The sequence below is a fragment of the Electrona antarctica genome (assembly GCF_951216825.1).
Source record: "Electrona antarctica genome assembly, chromosome: 21".
Classification (NCBI taxonomy): Eukaryota; Metazoa; Chordata; class Actinopteri; order Myctophiformes; family Myctophidae; genus Electrona; species Electrona antarctica.
This window is the reverse complement of record NC_136802.1, coordinates 19,855,417-19,868,559: the sequence shown is the minus strand read 5'-3', so window position 1 is coordinate 19,868,559 and position 13,143 is coordinate 19,855,417. Positions and strand designations below refer to the sequence as shown.

At 45.2% G+C, this 13,143-nt stretch overlaps 1 protein-coding gene across 1 annotated transcript in view; it reads left to right on the top strand.

The window, feature by feature from the left end:
* Positions 1-13,143, top strand: part of htr2cl1 (5-hydroxytryptamine (serotonin) receptor 2C, G protein-coupled-like 1) — a gene marked incomplete at its 3' end in the record, with an annotated part of 198,203 nt that overhangs the window by 166,736 nt on the left and 18,324 nt on the right. Inside the window, exons 7-8 of the mRNA XM_079491254.1 lie at positions 4,028-4,228; positions 12,919-13,082. Of these exons, the coding sequence (XP_079347380.1) occupies positions 4,028-4,228; positions 12,919-13,082 (365 nt within the window). The remainder of the gene's footprint in view (positions 1-4,027; positions 4,229-12,918; positions 13,083-13,143) is intronic.

Sequence of the window (13,143 nt, the reverse complement as noted above, 5' to 3'; positions counted from 1 at the left end):
GGCTCCCCAGAATTAGTGTAGAATTGTCCTTGAGCAAGACTCTGAACTCCTAATTTCTCCCGATGTGCAGGTTGGTGCCTTGCATCCGCCGTCAGTTGTATGAATGTGTGTGTGAATGGGTGAATGTAATGCACAATCTATGTAAAACGCTTGGGATAAAAGCACCATATAAATGCACCATTTGCCATTGTGAGCACAAAGCGCCCCAGGCTCACATCGTATTTTATTTCTCCAGGCTTGCCAAAGGCGTGCAGAAAATAAAAAAACAATAGTATAGTGTGAACAGAGAGAGCTAATGGGGTACAACAAGCTCTTTAAGATGACCATGAAGCTTCATAGGCGAGGAGAAGCATTTTAAATATCATTCTGGAGTTTACAGGGAGCCATTCAGTACAGCTAGAGACTCGCATGTGACACATGTTGTCATGTTTCCTAGATGTTGTCAGTACAACACGGCCAGCAGCGTTCTGCACCAGATGGAGACTCGCTGGGCCACAAACAAATTGTAATAATCCAACCCAGAGGTTAAATTGCAGGAGGAAATGCCAGACAGTAGCGCTCTCCACTCATCTATCACGCCTTGTCCCCCAAAGCAGGGTTGAGGATAAAATGTATGAAGAGACTATATTCACATGGCAGCCATGTTGGCACTTTGCATTGAAAAAGCAGGGTGGCAACGGGTTGGCCTTTATAGGCCAACCCGTTGGCAAATCACATTAGAATTATGCTTTAAGTAGCATGTGACATATGTCAAACTAGGGGTTATTCATGATTCTGAACCCATTCCAAGCATTAACTTTGCACGAAAAACACACGGCCATAGCCACTTGTCCAAAATGTCCTCAAATGACCTCATCAAATTTGTGAAGACGTGGCCGTTTTAGCCCAAGGAGTGTTTGTCGTGCAAAACTAATGCTTGCAATTGATTCTGATTCATGAATAACCCCTAGTTTGACATGTCACATGCTACTTACTGTAAAGCATAATTCAAAATTTTGCCTTATATACAGTAGGTTTTCAGTATACCCCAACGTTCAACCCCTGAATTTACCATGATTCAATATATTAATATCGCTTTACCTGCCAAGGACGAGTTTGGACGAGTTATTTAACGAGGGTTTAATGTTGCTTGTGGATCTGTCTTTTTTTTGAGAGCTTGTGGATCTGTCTTTTTTTCTCAACGCGTTGCAAACGGCGTCTCTGCGGCACCGTTTGCAACGCGTTGAGAGCTTGTAGATCTGTCTGTTATTGACAACGTGAACGAACCCCGACACCAGCGCTGCAAAAACAAACGCATTGAGAACCGCAGACGCGACCGTCTCTGCAGCGCCGTTTGTAACGTGTTGAGAGCTTGTAGATCTGTCTGTTTTTGCAACGCTGGTGTCAGGGTTCAACCTAGATTACAGGCGGAGATAACACCACCACCACCACCGTTAGCTTGTTGTTGCTAACGATTTGTCACTCCATCTTTTTCCTTTTCTCTCTTTTTTTTTTTTTTTTCCCCCCCGACTTCACGGGTCGCGCATTGGGTTGTGATGAGACACGAGACAGCAGTGTGCATTCTGGTGTGACTGTATATTATTAAACTGCATGGGTCCGGACTCCGGAGCGTAAACAATACAGTACAGTAGGCTACATTAGCCTCCCTCGGTCCCTGCCAGATTGATCTGAGCGGACTGAACTTCCCCCGATGCTGTTGCTGGGACTCTGGGAGCATACCATTATAACGAGGAGGGGGTTTCCACTTTCCACCCGGCCGCTGTTACGACTTTGCAGGCCCAAATTGATCACACTTACATTATTAAGTATTAAGTATATTAATATTAACTTATTATGTAAGTTAATATTATTATATTATTAGAGAGAGAGAGAGAGAGGGAGGGAGAGGGAGCGAGGGGGAGGGAGAGAGAGATAGAAGAGGAAAATGACAGATGTGCTGTGTCATGTGGTGACCTTAATTCTGTTTGTTGACCTCTGCCAGTTTAACAAGCTCACTTCCCCTTGGCATGCATGAACATACACACACACACACACACACACACACACACACACACACACACACACACACACACACACACACACACACACACACACACAGCACTCGCAAGAGGGCAGTAAGCAAGCTATACAGATCGTACAAATGAGCAATGCCCCCAGAGGAGGGGAGGAAGGGAGACTCGCTATAGGACAGATTCAACGACAACAGCAATGACAGTGACGCAGGGAAGGCTCTCTTGACTCAAATACACCAGAGTAAGGCCAAGTGTGGACAAGGACGGACAGTCTGGTGAGACGTAGGAGGCAAACCATAGTCCTAGAGACCTCTCAGTGCCTGCAATCCCCCAAGAACACACACGGCAGAGAGAGCCTCCTGTTGGCTCTGGCATAAGAAGGACGACAATGGACGGGTCCGCAGGGGCGTGCCCTTGGCGCGGCGGTTGCTGGGGTGTGGTCTGCGCTGGTTGGCTGCACCTGGCCGGCAGGACACTGCCTTCCCTGTTGGCTGGGTGTGGCTGATTGGTGCTGGTTGCGCCTCGGTGAAGGCTGAGCCCGGGGCGCCCCTCCGTGGATTTGTCTATAGCTGGAAGCCTGGATGAGAGGGGCAGTATTTTGGCCAATCACTTCTCGACCCGCCAACTGGAGAGTGTAGTGGTTGAGGGTGGAAACACTGACTCTAAAGGTTGGATCCACCTGATGACCTCTCTTCCAGGCCAAGGCTTTAACCACAGCCATCCCCAGTTCTCAAGTTGTTTCATCTTTTTAAAGTACACTGTTAAAATTACTGATGAAGAAATGTGCAGTAATTAGCATCTTGACGATAAAGTCATGTTCATCATTAGCAAGATACAGTGCTAATTTCGTAGACAGTAATAGTACACTGTGTGTGTACATAATCCTACTATAAATGCGCCATGTCTCTGTGTGTCTGCATGCGTGCGTGTCTGTGTGTACGGTGTGTCTAATTCGACACACGCGTTCCACACCCCCGCAGGGAGTGCAGTGCCCGTTATCGAGTCGGTTGTCCGGCCCACGGTTCTCCAGAACCACCACAAAAAGCTCTGCTCAGGCTCTGCCAGTGGGCCTAATCAGCCTAAATCTCCTAAACTCTGCAATTTCCTGCCTCTGCCTCAGCCAATTAATTGCCATGGAAACCTGACAATTGATTACTTAACCAGTCCACTTTTCACAGTCAGTCAGTTTGCCCTCGTCAGACACAGGCAGACAGGCAGATACAACAGAGATCTCCATGTGGGACACAGACAGACAGTTAAAACGGGTGCTATGACAAGTTGACAACAGGTATTATTAGGTTCCAAAGTTGCATCGTTCTCAAGTAGGCCGGTGGCCGACAGCCACGTACAGGTCTAGTAAGTTAATTGAAGGCCATATATAGTTAAGCACGCTCAGAAAGTGTGCACGAACGAACGAGCATGCGCACACACACACACACACACTGGAGGAGGATTCATTACATTTAGATTACCCATTATTATAAAATTAATTTAGGATTGTGGAATGACTGCGTCTGCAACTAAAGTGCTTTTTTCCAGTTTTTTTTCGTAATCTGATTAGAATTAGTACTTGCGCGCTCTCTCTCTCTCTCTCTCGCTCTTTCTCTCTCTCTCGCTCTGCTTTTCAATTTAAAAAAATAATTTGAATTATATCTTTCTTTCTTCCTTTCTCTCTTAATTTAAAGTTTAATTTGACTTTTTGGCATGGGAAGTTAATCCACACCGTGATGAGCTCAAAGCTGTTCCTCAGTATTTAATAAGGGAAAATTTTCTAAATGTGTGGCAAATCTGCAAGAGAAATGCTTACCACTAGCGTTCTTCACAAATGTGTTCATAAAGGCAAGTTTTAGCCCTACAGTATAGCATTATCCTCTCTCTCTCTCTCTCTCTCTCTCTCTCTCTCTCTCTCTCTCTCTCTCTCTCCCCCCCCCCCCGTCCTCTCTCTCTCTCTCTCTCTCTCTCTCTCTCTCTCTCTCTCTCTCTCCCCCCCCGTCCTCTCTCTCTCTCTCATGCAGACTATGCGTGGCCGCTGCCCAGCGCTTTGTGTCCCATCTGGATCTACCTGGACGTGCTGTTCTCCACGGCGTCCATCATGCACCTGTGCGCCATCTCCCTGGACAGATACGTGGCCATACGCAGCCCCATCGAGCACAGCCGCTTCAACTCCAGGACCAAGGCCATGATGAAGATTGCTGCGGTCTGGACCATCTCCATAGGTGAGTGAGGAGGAGCGGGAACGAACGCATGTAGCCTGGGAGGCACATACAGTACCATCAGATTCTACAAATGTCTTCTAAATCATGACTGTTTTATGAAGAACTATTCATGTCAAGGACCCCCAGAATCATATGTAATCGGCTGCCGACCCTCGTCCAAAAGGTATATCCATATATGGAGATCTAAGGGTTTGAGGTCAGATGTAGAGTTTCTGGCCAATATTGATGACATCAGGGATCTCCATATATGGGCTTAATTGCGACAACAGGTCGCATTTACTATGACAGCAGGGATCTCCACGAGACCTGGGCACCATATATACGATTTCATAGTAAATGCAACTTGCGGTCTGACGTCCGGTCTGACGTCACATAACAAACCAAACCAAGTGAAATCGGCTGAGAATTTGTCGAGTCATGCATCCATCCATCCATCTTCAACCAATTATCCGTAGTCGGGTCGCGGGGGCAACAGCTCCACCAGAGAGCTCCAGACTTCTCTCTCCAGAGAAATCCTGAGGTGTTCCAAGGCCAGTGAGTCGATGTGATTCCTCCAACTATGCCTTGGTCTGCCCCGGGGTCTCCTCCCAGTGGGACGTGCCTCGAGGACCTCCCTAGGGCGACGCCCGAGAGGCATCCTAACCAGATGCCCGAACCACCATTTGTCGAGTCATGATGATGATTAATAGAGGAGAGAGCATCCTGCTTAGCAGTAATGCACGGCTTCCCCCCCAAAAATGATGATGCTCCAATGGACAGCAGCTGCCAACGAGGCATCTACGTTTATACTGTATACCTCAGTCTGCCAGAGAATAGACTTTTCTTTTTCACAGCAGCCAAATTAACAACAAAATGAAATAGTAAACACAGGTGTTCCCAATTATACTAATTAAGGACCTTATCCCTTTAGTGTAGCACAGCGTCAGGTGGAAACCTAGTATGTCAAAAACTAGGGATGTCCCGATCACATTTTCTTTTTTTTGTGCTCCCAATTTGTGATTCCAATCATTTGATTTTGAGTATCTGCCAATACTGATTTTTCCTGATCCGATATTTATATTTTTATAGAACACTTATGCCATATCACAATAGTAAAATTTTCCAAAATCACAGACAATATCCAGTCTAATATCATATATCGGTTTTTTTATGCTCTCGATCTTGGCCCCTGTCCAAAACTGTTACTTTTCAGGATTCAAATTCAAAAAATATTAAAAGTAGCCGATCTGGATCTGGTATACGTTTGATGTTTTAGTGTGAGTAGTATGATTCTGTAGTATGATCAAGCAGGGGAGTGAATTTTCGAGAAAAAATAAAAGTTAGAATATGGAGATAAGAGCTTTCTGTCCGACAGCATACAGCCATTAGTGGGCCAACGTGCACAGTAGCTGAACCAGGCTGAGTGTCTGTTTGACTGGAATGGAATGCAACCTTAATTAGTTGTCACACCACCTGTGTTTACCCTACTATTTCAGGTCAATGTGTGTCAACGTGTGCTGCCATGAGAAATCACTGTCTTACATACTTACGAATACCTGTTATAGCACAAGGTGAGATAGGGGCACGGTGGCACAGTCGGGGTGCCTGATGGAGGGGAAAGGAACTGGTCGGAATAATGTGTTCCTTCCACGCGCTACATCCGGCCGGTGAAACTCTCCCCTGTCAGGTGAAAAGAAGCAGCTTGGACTACTCATGCATAGAAGGAAGCATGAGGTCAGTCCGCTGCCCCCCAGGAAGTGTAGCGCCCAGGATTACATTAGATAATTGACACTGGGTGAAAAGAATGAGCTGCAAATTATTTTAAAAAAATGTTTTAAAGCACAAGGCGAGACATGGCTTTTGTGTGCAAAGGGCAATGCAGGCAATTGTGGTTTTAATGTACGGCCACTAGACTAATGGAGGGGAGTAAATAATTGCTGCCTGCAGAGGAGGAGTGTGAACAAACACACACAGGGTCGGGATCCGTTTTAACGATGCTAGTTCCTTAACGATTCCTTTAACGGTCCGATTCCTATACTGCAACCTTAATTAGTTGTTACTCCTGTGTTTACCCTACTATTTCAGGCCAATGTGGCTGTCATGAGAAATCACTATTTCTTGCATAATTGACCTATAGCTATAAGCCCCTCCCCAAACTGCTATGGTCCAATCACAGCTAAGCAAACATGGGTTAGACAAACCTCTCCACCAATAGTTTTCCTATATGATAAAACATTGTTTAAAAAAAGAAATGTCACACATTTTTTTCCAGTGCATATGGCAGGCCTTGTTGACGGATTTGGAAGAGATTTTGAAGGTCTGGTTCCAAAAATGAACCAGTATTTAATGTGTAAAATCCAGGTTATTTACATTGGAATGAATGAGCCCGGCTGGAAAGTGTCTCAATGGAGCGTCTAAGTGGGAGATGGCGGGGCTTAGCTAAAGGTGAATTATGAATACCCGGGGAACAAGGTGAAAAACGGCTACTAGAGTATAATTGCTGCCTGCCAGTGCAGATTCTCCGTACAGAAGTCAGAGATATTTAATGTTACTCAGACGGGGGCCACGTGCCACCCGACCCACTCGGGGGCCACAGGCACACCGTTGCTCCAATCCTCACCAGCCTTGGCACAAATGCTGTTCAGTGGTCTGCCATGAGAACAGTCGCACCAAAAAAACGTAAAGATGGAGTGCCACGATTTTTTTCCACCCTAAAACATGTTCATCAGGTATTATTATAATATAAGGAGGAAGAACTTTTTCCAAAAAGTGTACAGTATTTGTTAAAATCATGCTTTTATGTGGACACGCCCACCAGTTCATTAAGTATGCCTGGTTTGCCTGGTGGGTGGTGATGGGTGGTGATCCACCTGAACTGAAGCCGCACCCATAGCTGTAGTTGTATGATAAAGGGGGAGGGGTTAGGGGAGGGGCTGATAGTGTGATGTCACTATATTACTGTTTATTTCATTGGCCCGTTTGACTGTCAAGGGTTCAGCCCTAAATACAAAGAGAATACATCATTACACATAAAAACGACTCCAGGGTGTCTAATGAAATATAGTACAAAAATTGTGGCACCCCATCTTTAAATTGTACAATGTTTAACACGTACTGCAAATGGCCATATCTCGGTGACTATTGCAATTATCTCGAAATGTCCATTGTATTATAACATCACTTCCATCTTTTTTCATAGATCCCCCCCCCCCACACACCGCGCCGCCACGCTCTCAACATATTGCTATGTGACGCTATGTTCCTATAAATGTTTGACAAACTTTGAAAACTATTTTAACTTTTACTTTGGTTCCTGAAATATAATTATTTTGATGCCAAACCTACTTTTTTTTGTAAAAGCTAAGTGCTCACAGAGGTAGACTACTCTGTAATCAAAAGTGACTGCTGGGCAGTGATTGTGTTCCTGAAAACTCTGATCTCTCTCTTCCTCTCTCTTCCTCTAATCCCTGCTAGGCTTGTTAGAGCAATTTTCTGTAACAAAATGGCCTGGGGTGTAGATACACACACAGGCCATCGTTAATGGATGTGAAAGCTTGTAGTATAGGAGAGGAGTTATTATTAGTTTTGGTATTTTGGGCCTCCCTGCAGAACTCTCACTCGATCTCTGGATGTGTTCATCATAGTTTGCTCACAGAAAAGTGCTGGCAGTTCAGTGGGCCAGAAAGAAACAAAGTTCCGTTAAGTCAGACAGACATTCTTCTCAAGTTGAAAACCACTTATCGTAATGATTTGTATTTTGATTTGATTTGCAAGTGTCAAAATCATATAATATGGACAGTTTAAGAAAATGTACGTGTGGTCTCGTGACCATCCATATATTTCATAATTCCATATTTACAATATTCTATGTCAAATGTTTGACTAGCCTACACTTTGATCACGGTGCTAAGTCAATCATCATGGGTGAGAAGGAGACTGAGAGTCTGGGGTCATCACCTCAGCCCAAGCACCCTGAGTACCCTGCATTATTCTAACCCTTTGAGGCTGTGTCAGGTGTGGGAGAAATGTAGCATTCTATTGTCTCAAGGAACCTTCTGGATGTTTCTGAAGACACCAAATGTTTCTTTTCACTCTCTATGTAAAATCTTAAAACTCCACCCTTCCTGTATTCAACTCCGTCTATGCAAAAGTACTATATTTTGTCTCGTTACTGCAATGTTAAACTAGTAGTCTTAGCAGGCTGGCCAGTGGCCGCTGAGGTGGTCAGCTTTGCTTGTGCTCCCGTAGGCCACCCATGGCCATGGCGAAGCTCTCTGCTGTCTTTGGTTTGAATAAATGATCAACTCTGGGATCTTCAGTTCACTCTCTCTGCCTGCGTTTCTTCATCTGATCCTGATGTAAGGTTTTGACTACAGTTTGCTTTAGTTTAGAGAACTCCAGTCTTCTCTAGTTTAGTGAGTTTAGTGAGTTTAGTTGTGTGGAAATACACGACATACGGTTTTGGAGGGGGTACAGAATTGTATTAAACAGAGCTATGTCACAATGCGTGAATATGTTATGTTATATAAAAAGCTTCATAGCTTTTTAACAAATAACAGCAATCTCTTGCAGTCACGTTGGGACAATTAGCAGCATTTGTTCTCAAAACTATTTAAATAGTGTACAAAAAAGCCTCAGATTTGAAATGTTTTTAAAGGTAGTAGCTCTGTTTATATGTGCTGTAAGTCTAGAGGTCTACAGGGTACAGAGCTCAATGGTTAGTAGTCCTTAGGATGCAGGTTGCATTCCAACCTTCTTTTATTGCAACAGTTCACATATCTTGCTTCTGTTTTCTCTGCTCTCTCTCTGCTCTCTCGGGATCCAACTTCTAGATTTGCCAGAGCTCAGCAGGTAGGTACCGGAGCTCTGCTCGAACCAGCTCTTGCACAAGTTAAGCCTTGTTGGGGGGAAGGAGAGAGAGAGAGAGAGAGAGAGAGAGATAGGAAATGCCATGAGAGTGAATTCCCACAGACTCACCCAATGTGAGTTTGAAAACATGACCAACGAAAAGAAAATCTCATCCCTATACTGGAAGAAATACAATTGTGCAAACACAGCAGCATGTGAACTGTTGCGATAAAAGAAGGTTAGCCAATAGAACTACTAAGCTCTTTGAGCTCTCTGTTGAGCTCTGTACCGAGTAGACCTCTAGACCTATACCATACCCCTCTCATGTCCTCAGCGCAATATATGTTTCGTTTGCCTGCTGCGTGTGTTTGCCTTGACCTCTACACGTTGGGCCACCGGCGTTGAGGACATGAGATGGCTCTCTCAAGGCTTGTGGCCAATCAGTGCACATGATTCTCAGTCTCCTCCATCACCGCGGGCTCTCTCAAGGCTTGTGGCCAATCAGTGCACATGATTCTCAGTCTCCTCCATCACCGTGGGAAGGGGGGGGGGGGGTGCTGGAAGTGGAAGTGCACGCAAACTATGTCTATAAAAAATTCTACAACTACACTTTTTGTCTGCTGCTCTGCTCTGCTGACGTTGTTTCCGGTTTACATTTATACTCAGCTTTCAGAGTGTCAGTGTTGTTGCTGTTATCAAATTACAGCATGGCTCAGAAAAGGATTATTGATTTATTTGGTGGGCCCAAATCCAAAACAAGTTGTAAATAGAAGAATCAAGTGCAAGTATTAGCGTTGTCGATCTAATATGTTAAACTCACCTGTTGTCTGAGGAAAGACCCCGGCCTAAACCTATTTACCGGTCGACGCTCCTCCAGCTCCCTGTAAGAAAGAGTTGATTTGAGCGCTCCTAATTTGATCTTTAAACAGAATAAATTTGAGTTATGCACAAACCTAAAAGAAGGGAAGGAAAACCCTAATGCTAAACCTACTCACCTCACCTGGTCCTCCGCTGGTCCTCTGCTGGTCCGCTGCCGATCCTCCTCGCTGGGCCCCCCTGAAAGAGGAAAAGACTGACTTTGTCTAGCCCAATGCACTTACCTTTTGTCCGCATCATTTCTGTGAATAAAAACCGTGCCAGAGTTGGCCAAATGTGAAACTGCCTCCTGTGTGACCTTGGTGTGAGAACATCGCCCCCCACAGTAGGTATAGACCTACTGTCTTATTGTGTTCTGACTGACGGTCGGGCCGCTGTGCCCCAATTGAACTGGGATATATTTTGTATCGTATTCTGGCCGGTCGGGTCGCGCTCGGCGGCACACTGCGCTGTGCCAAATGCAATTGTGTAGCCTAAATATGGCATTTTTTCCTAATGGGTGTCTGTGCCTCTGTTGTGTTCTATGGCCGCTGTGCCCGTAGAGTGCAGGGTTTCTGTGCCATAGCCTGCTGCGTGGCGATTCTGCATTTATTTGTATTTATATCATTCAAAACAGATTGCTGTTACTAGGACTACTGAATATATTTAATATGCTGTATCACAGTATCAGCTAAGCCTGGTTAATTGCCTTTGTCAGTTTGTTCATAACTTGTGTGTGGACTGTGGAGAGGGAAAGAAAAAGCCACTTTTTCCCGCGTGAAAATGCGCGTGCACGAGGCTAACGGGCGGACACCCGCTGCATAACGTTCCTCCCCTGCTACTGTTAATGTCTTCATGGGCCTGGTGTCCTCACATGCTCCTCATGGGGGAGGAAAGGGAGAGTTTCTGTGATGATAGAGGACACAGGATGTTTTCGGGTGTCGGTTATCGAGCTCCATGCATCCCTATTCCTAAACGTAACCTCAGTAAAACTACACCTAAACCTAACCTTATTCCTAAACGTAACCTCAGTAAAACTATGCGTAAACCTAACCTTATTCCTAAACGTAACCTCAGTAAAACTATGCGTAAACCTAACCTTATTCCTAAACGTAACCTCAGTAAAACTATGCGTAAACCTAACAACAGTCTTTCAAAGTTGAGCCTGTACTTGTGGGAAGTGTTAGCCAATCATTTGATCTGCAGTTAGAGCAGAATAATAGACTGGTGTCTGCTGGTATACGAGTGCATGGCAGCATTTCTATAAATTGCATCACTCTAATCCAGAACTGATATGAAAATTGCTTCAAAAATCCTCTTACTAGCAAATCATGAATGAAGCTTGATTTGTTTCTGCAAAAAAGAAATGTTGGCAGTGTGTTACTGAGATTGGAGAATCTATCCAGCCAAATGCAAAGGTCATTTTATTCAGGAACTATTAGTCTGGATATGAATCCGGCGGTTCTAAGAAGTTGGGTCCAGGGACCCTAAGGGTTCCTTCCAAATGGACCCTATTTCCAGTGTGTGTGAGATTGTTTTTGGTTTAAAAACATTTAGACAAATATATGAAGTCCCTCACATTGTAAATGACATAGGACCAGTCAGTGGCCTTGTGGTTAGAGTGTTCTCCCTGAAACTGGGAGGTTGGGGTTCGATCCCCGGGCTGGGTCATACCAAAGACTGTAAGAATGGGACCCAATGCCTCCCTGCTTGGCACTCAGCATCAATGGGTTGTATTGGGGGGTCAAATCAACTAATCAAATGATTCCCGAGCGCGGCACAGCTGCAGCTCACCCCTCCTTGGCTGCGGCTCACCGCTCCAAGAGATGGGTCAAATGCGGAGAACAAATTTCACTGCGGTAACGACAAATCGTACAACTTTGACTTTTAACTTTGAGGATGCACATAGGATGCACACTTAGTTTTTTGCTTGCTCTCAGGTGTTACTCGGGTGTTGTCGAAAATAGCAGATCTACAAGCTCACAACTGCATTGTGAGCTTAGGTGTACACTACTCATACACACCAGTACACATACGCTGATACACAGACAGAAGAAATATAGAAGTGGCATGCACGCACGCACGCACACGCGCGCACACACACACACACACACACACACACACACACACACACACACACACACACACACACACGCAGGCGCGCACACACTCATTGATGATGATAAAAGGGCACAACAAGAAAAAGGGATTAGGGTGCATTCATCTTAATCTGTGTTTCCCTCATAAGCCTTGCAATGAAATTCAAATGGCACACAAGCGGCTTTGAACCTGTAATGTTCCATGCAGGGATTGAGCGGTCGTTCAAACTACTACATCTGCCAGCAGAGTATAAACAGCCCTCTGCTGTTTTGAACCATTCATGTACACAATGATCAAACGCACTGCCTTAAAGAGCCATATTGGACTATCTAAACGCAAACAAAGAAGTACAGAAGCACTATATCATTGTGCTTCTGTGGGGTTGGTTTATGCGAAGGCTCAGCCTTCTGTTTGCTTTCATTCCAGCCAGGGAGGCTTGACAGAACACACGTCGCACATACACCTCGCCTCTTATTCACACAGTAACAGTACCGTGCATGGCTGAGCGCAGTACACATCACAGACTTCTACTGTTGGTAATAGGAGCTGACCAGTACAGAAGGAAGGTAGGATGTCCACACACCGTATTGTTAAGCTTATTAGAAGATTCAACGTTTCGACCCTTCCGGGTCTTCGTCAGGAATCTACAGGTGTACAAACTACAAACCCAGTTTTCTGTTGGTCACTGGGAGCTGACCAGCACAACCGCTCTCTCTCTCTCTCTCTCTCTCTCTCTCTCTCTCTCTCTCTCTCAAATTAATGAATGATAACGGCCACTGTAGTGTAGAAGCGCGTCCCTGAGCAAGATATATGGATATATGTACCTGTCGGTCATTGTACCTTTTATGTCCATGTATGTAGATCCCTGATGTAACCAGTGTTATGCCCATCTCTGTCTCTGTGTCCAGGTGTGTCCATGCCTATCCCAGTCATCGGCCTGCATAACAAGGACAAGGTGTTCGTCAATGGCAGCTGTGTTCTCAACGAGATACACTTCATGCTGATTGGTTCCTTCGTGGCCTTCTTCATCCCATTGGTCATCATGGTGGTGACCTACTGCCTCACCATACAGGTATGCAGTGGTGGAACAAATTAATTACGGGCCGGGGGGAAGGCGCATGGTCCGGGCCCCA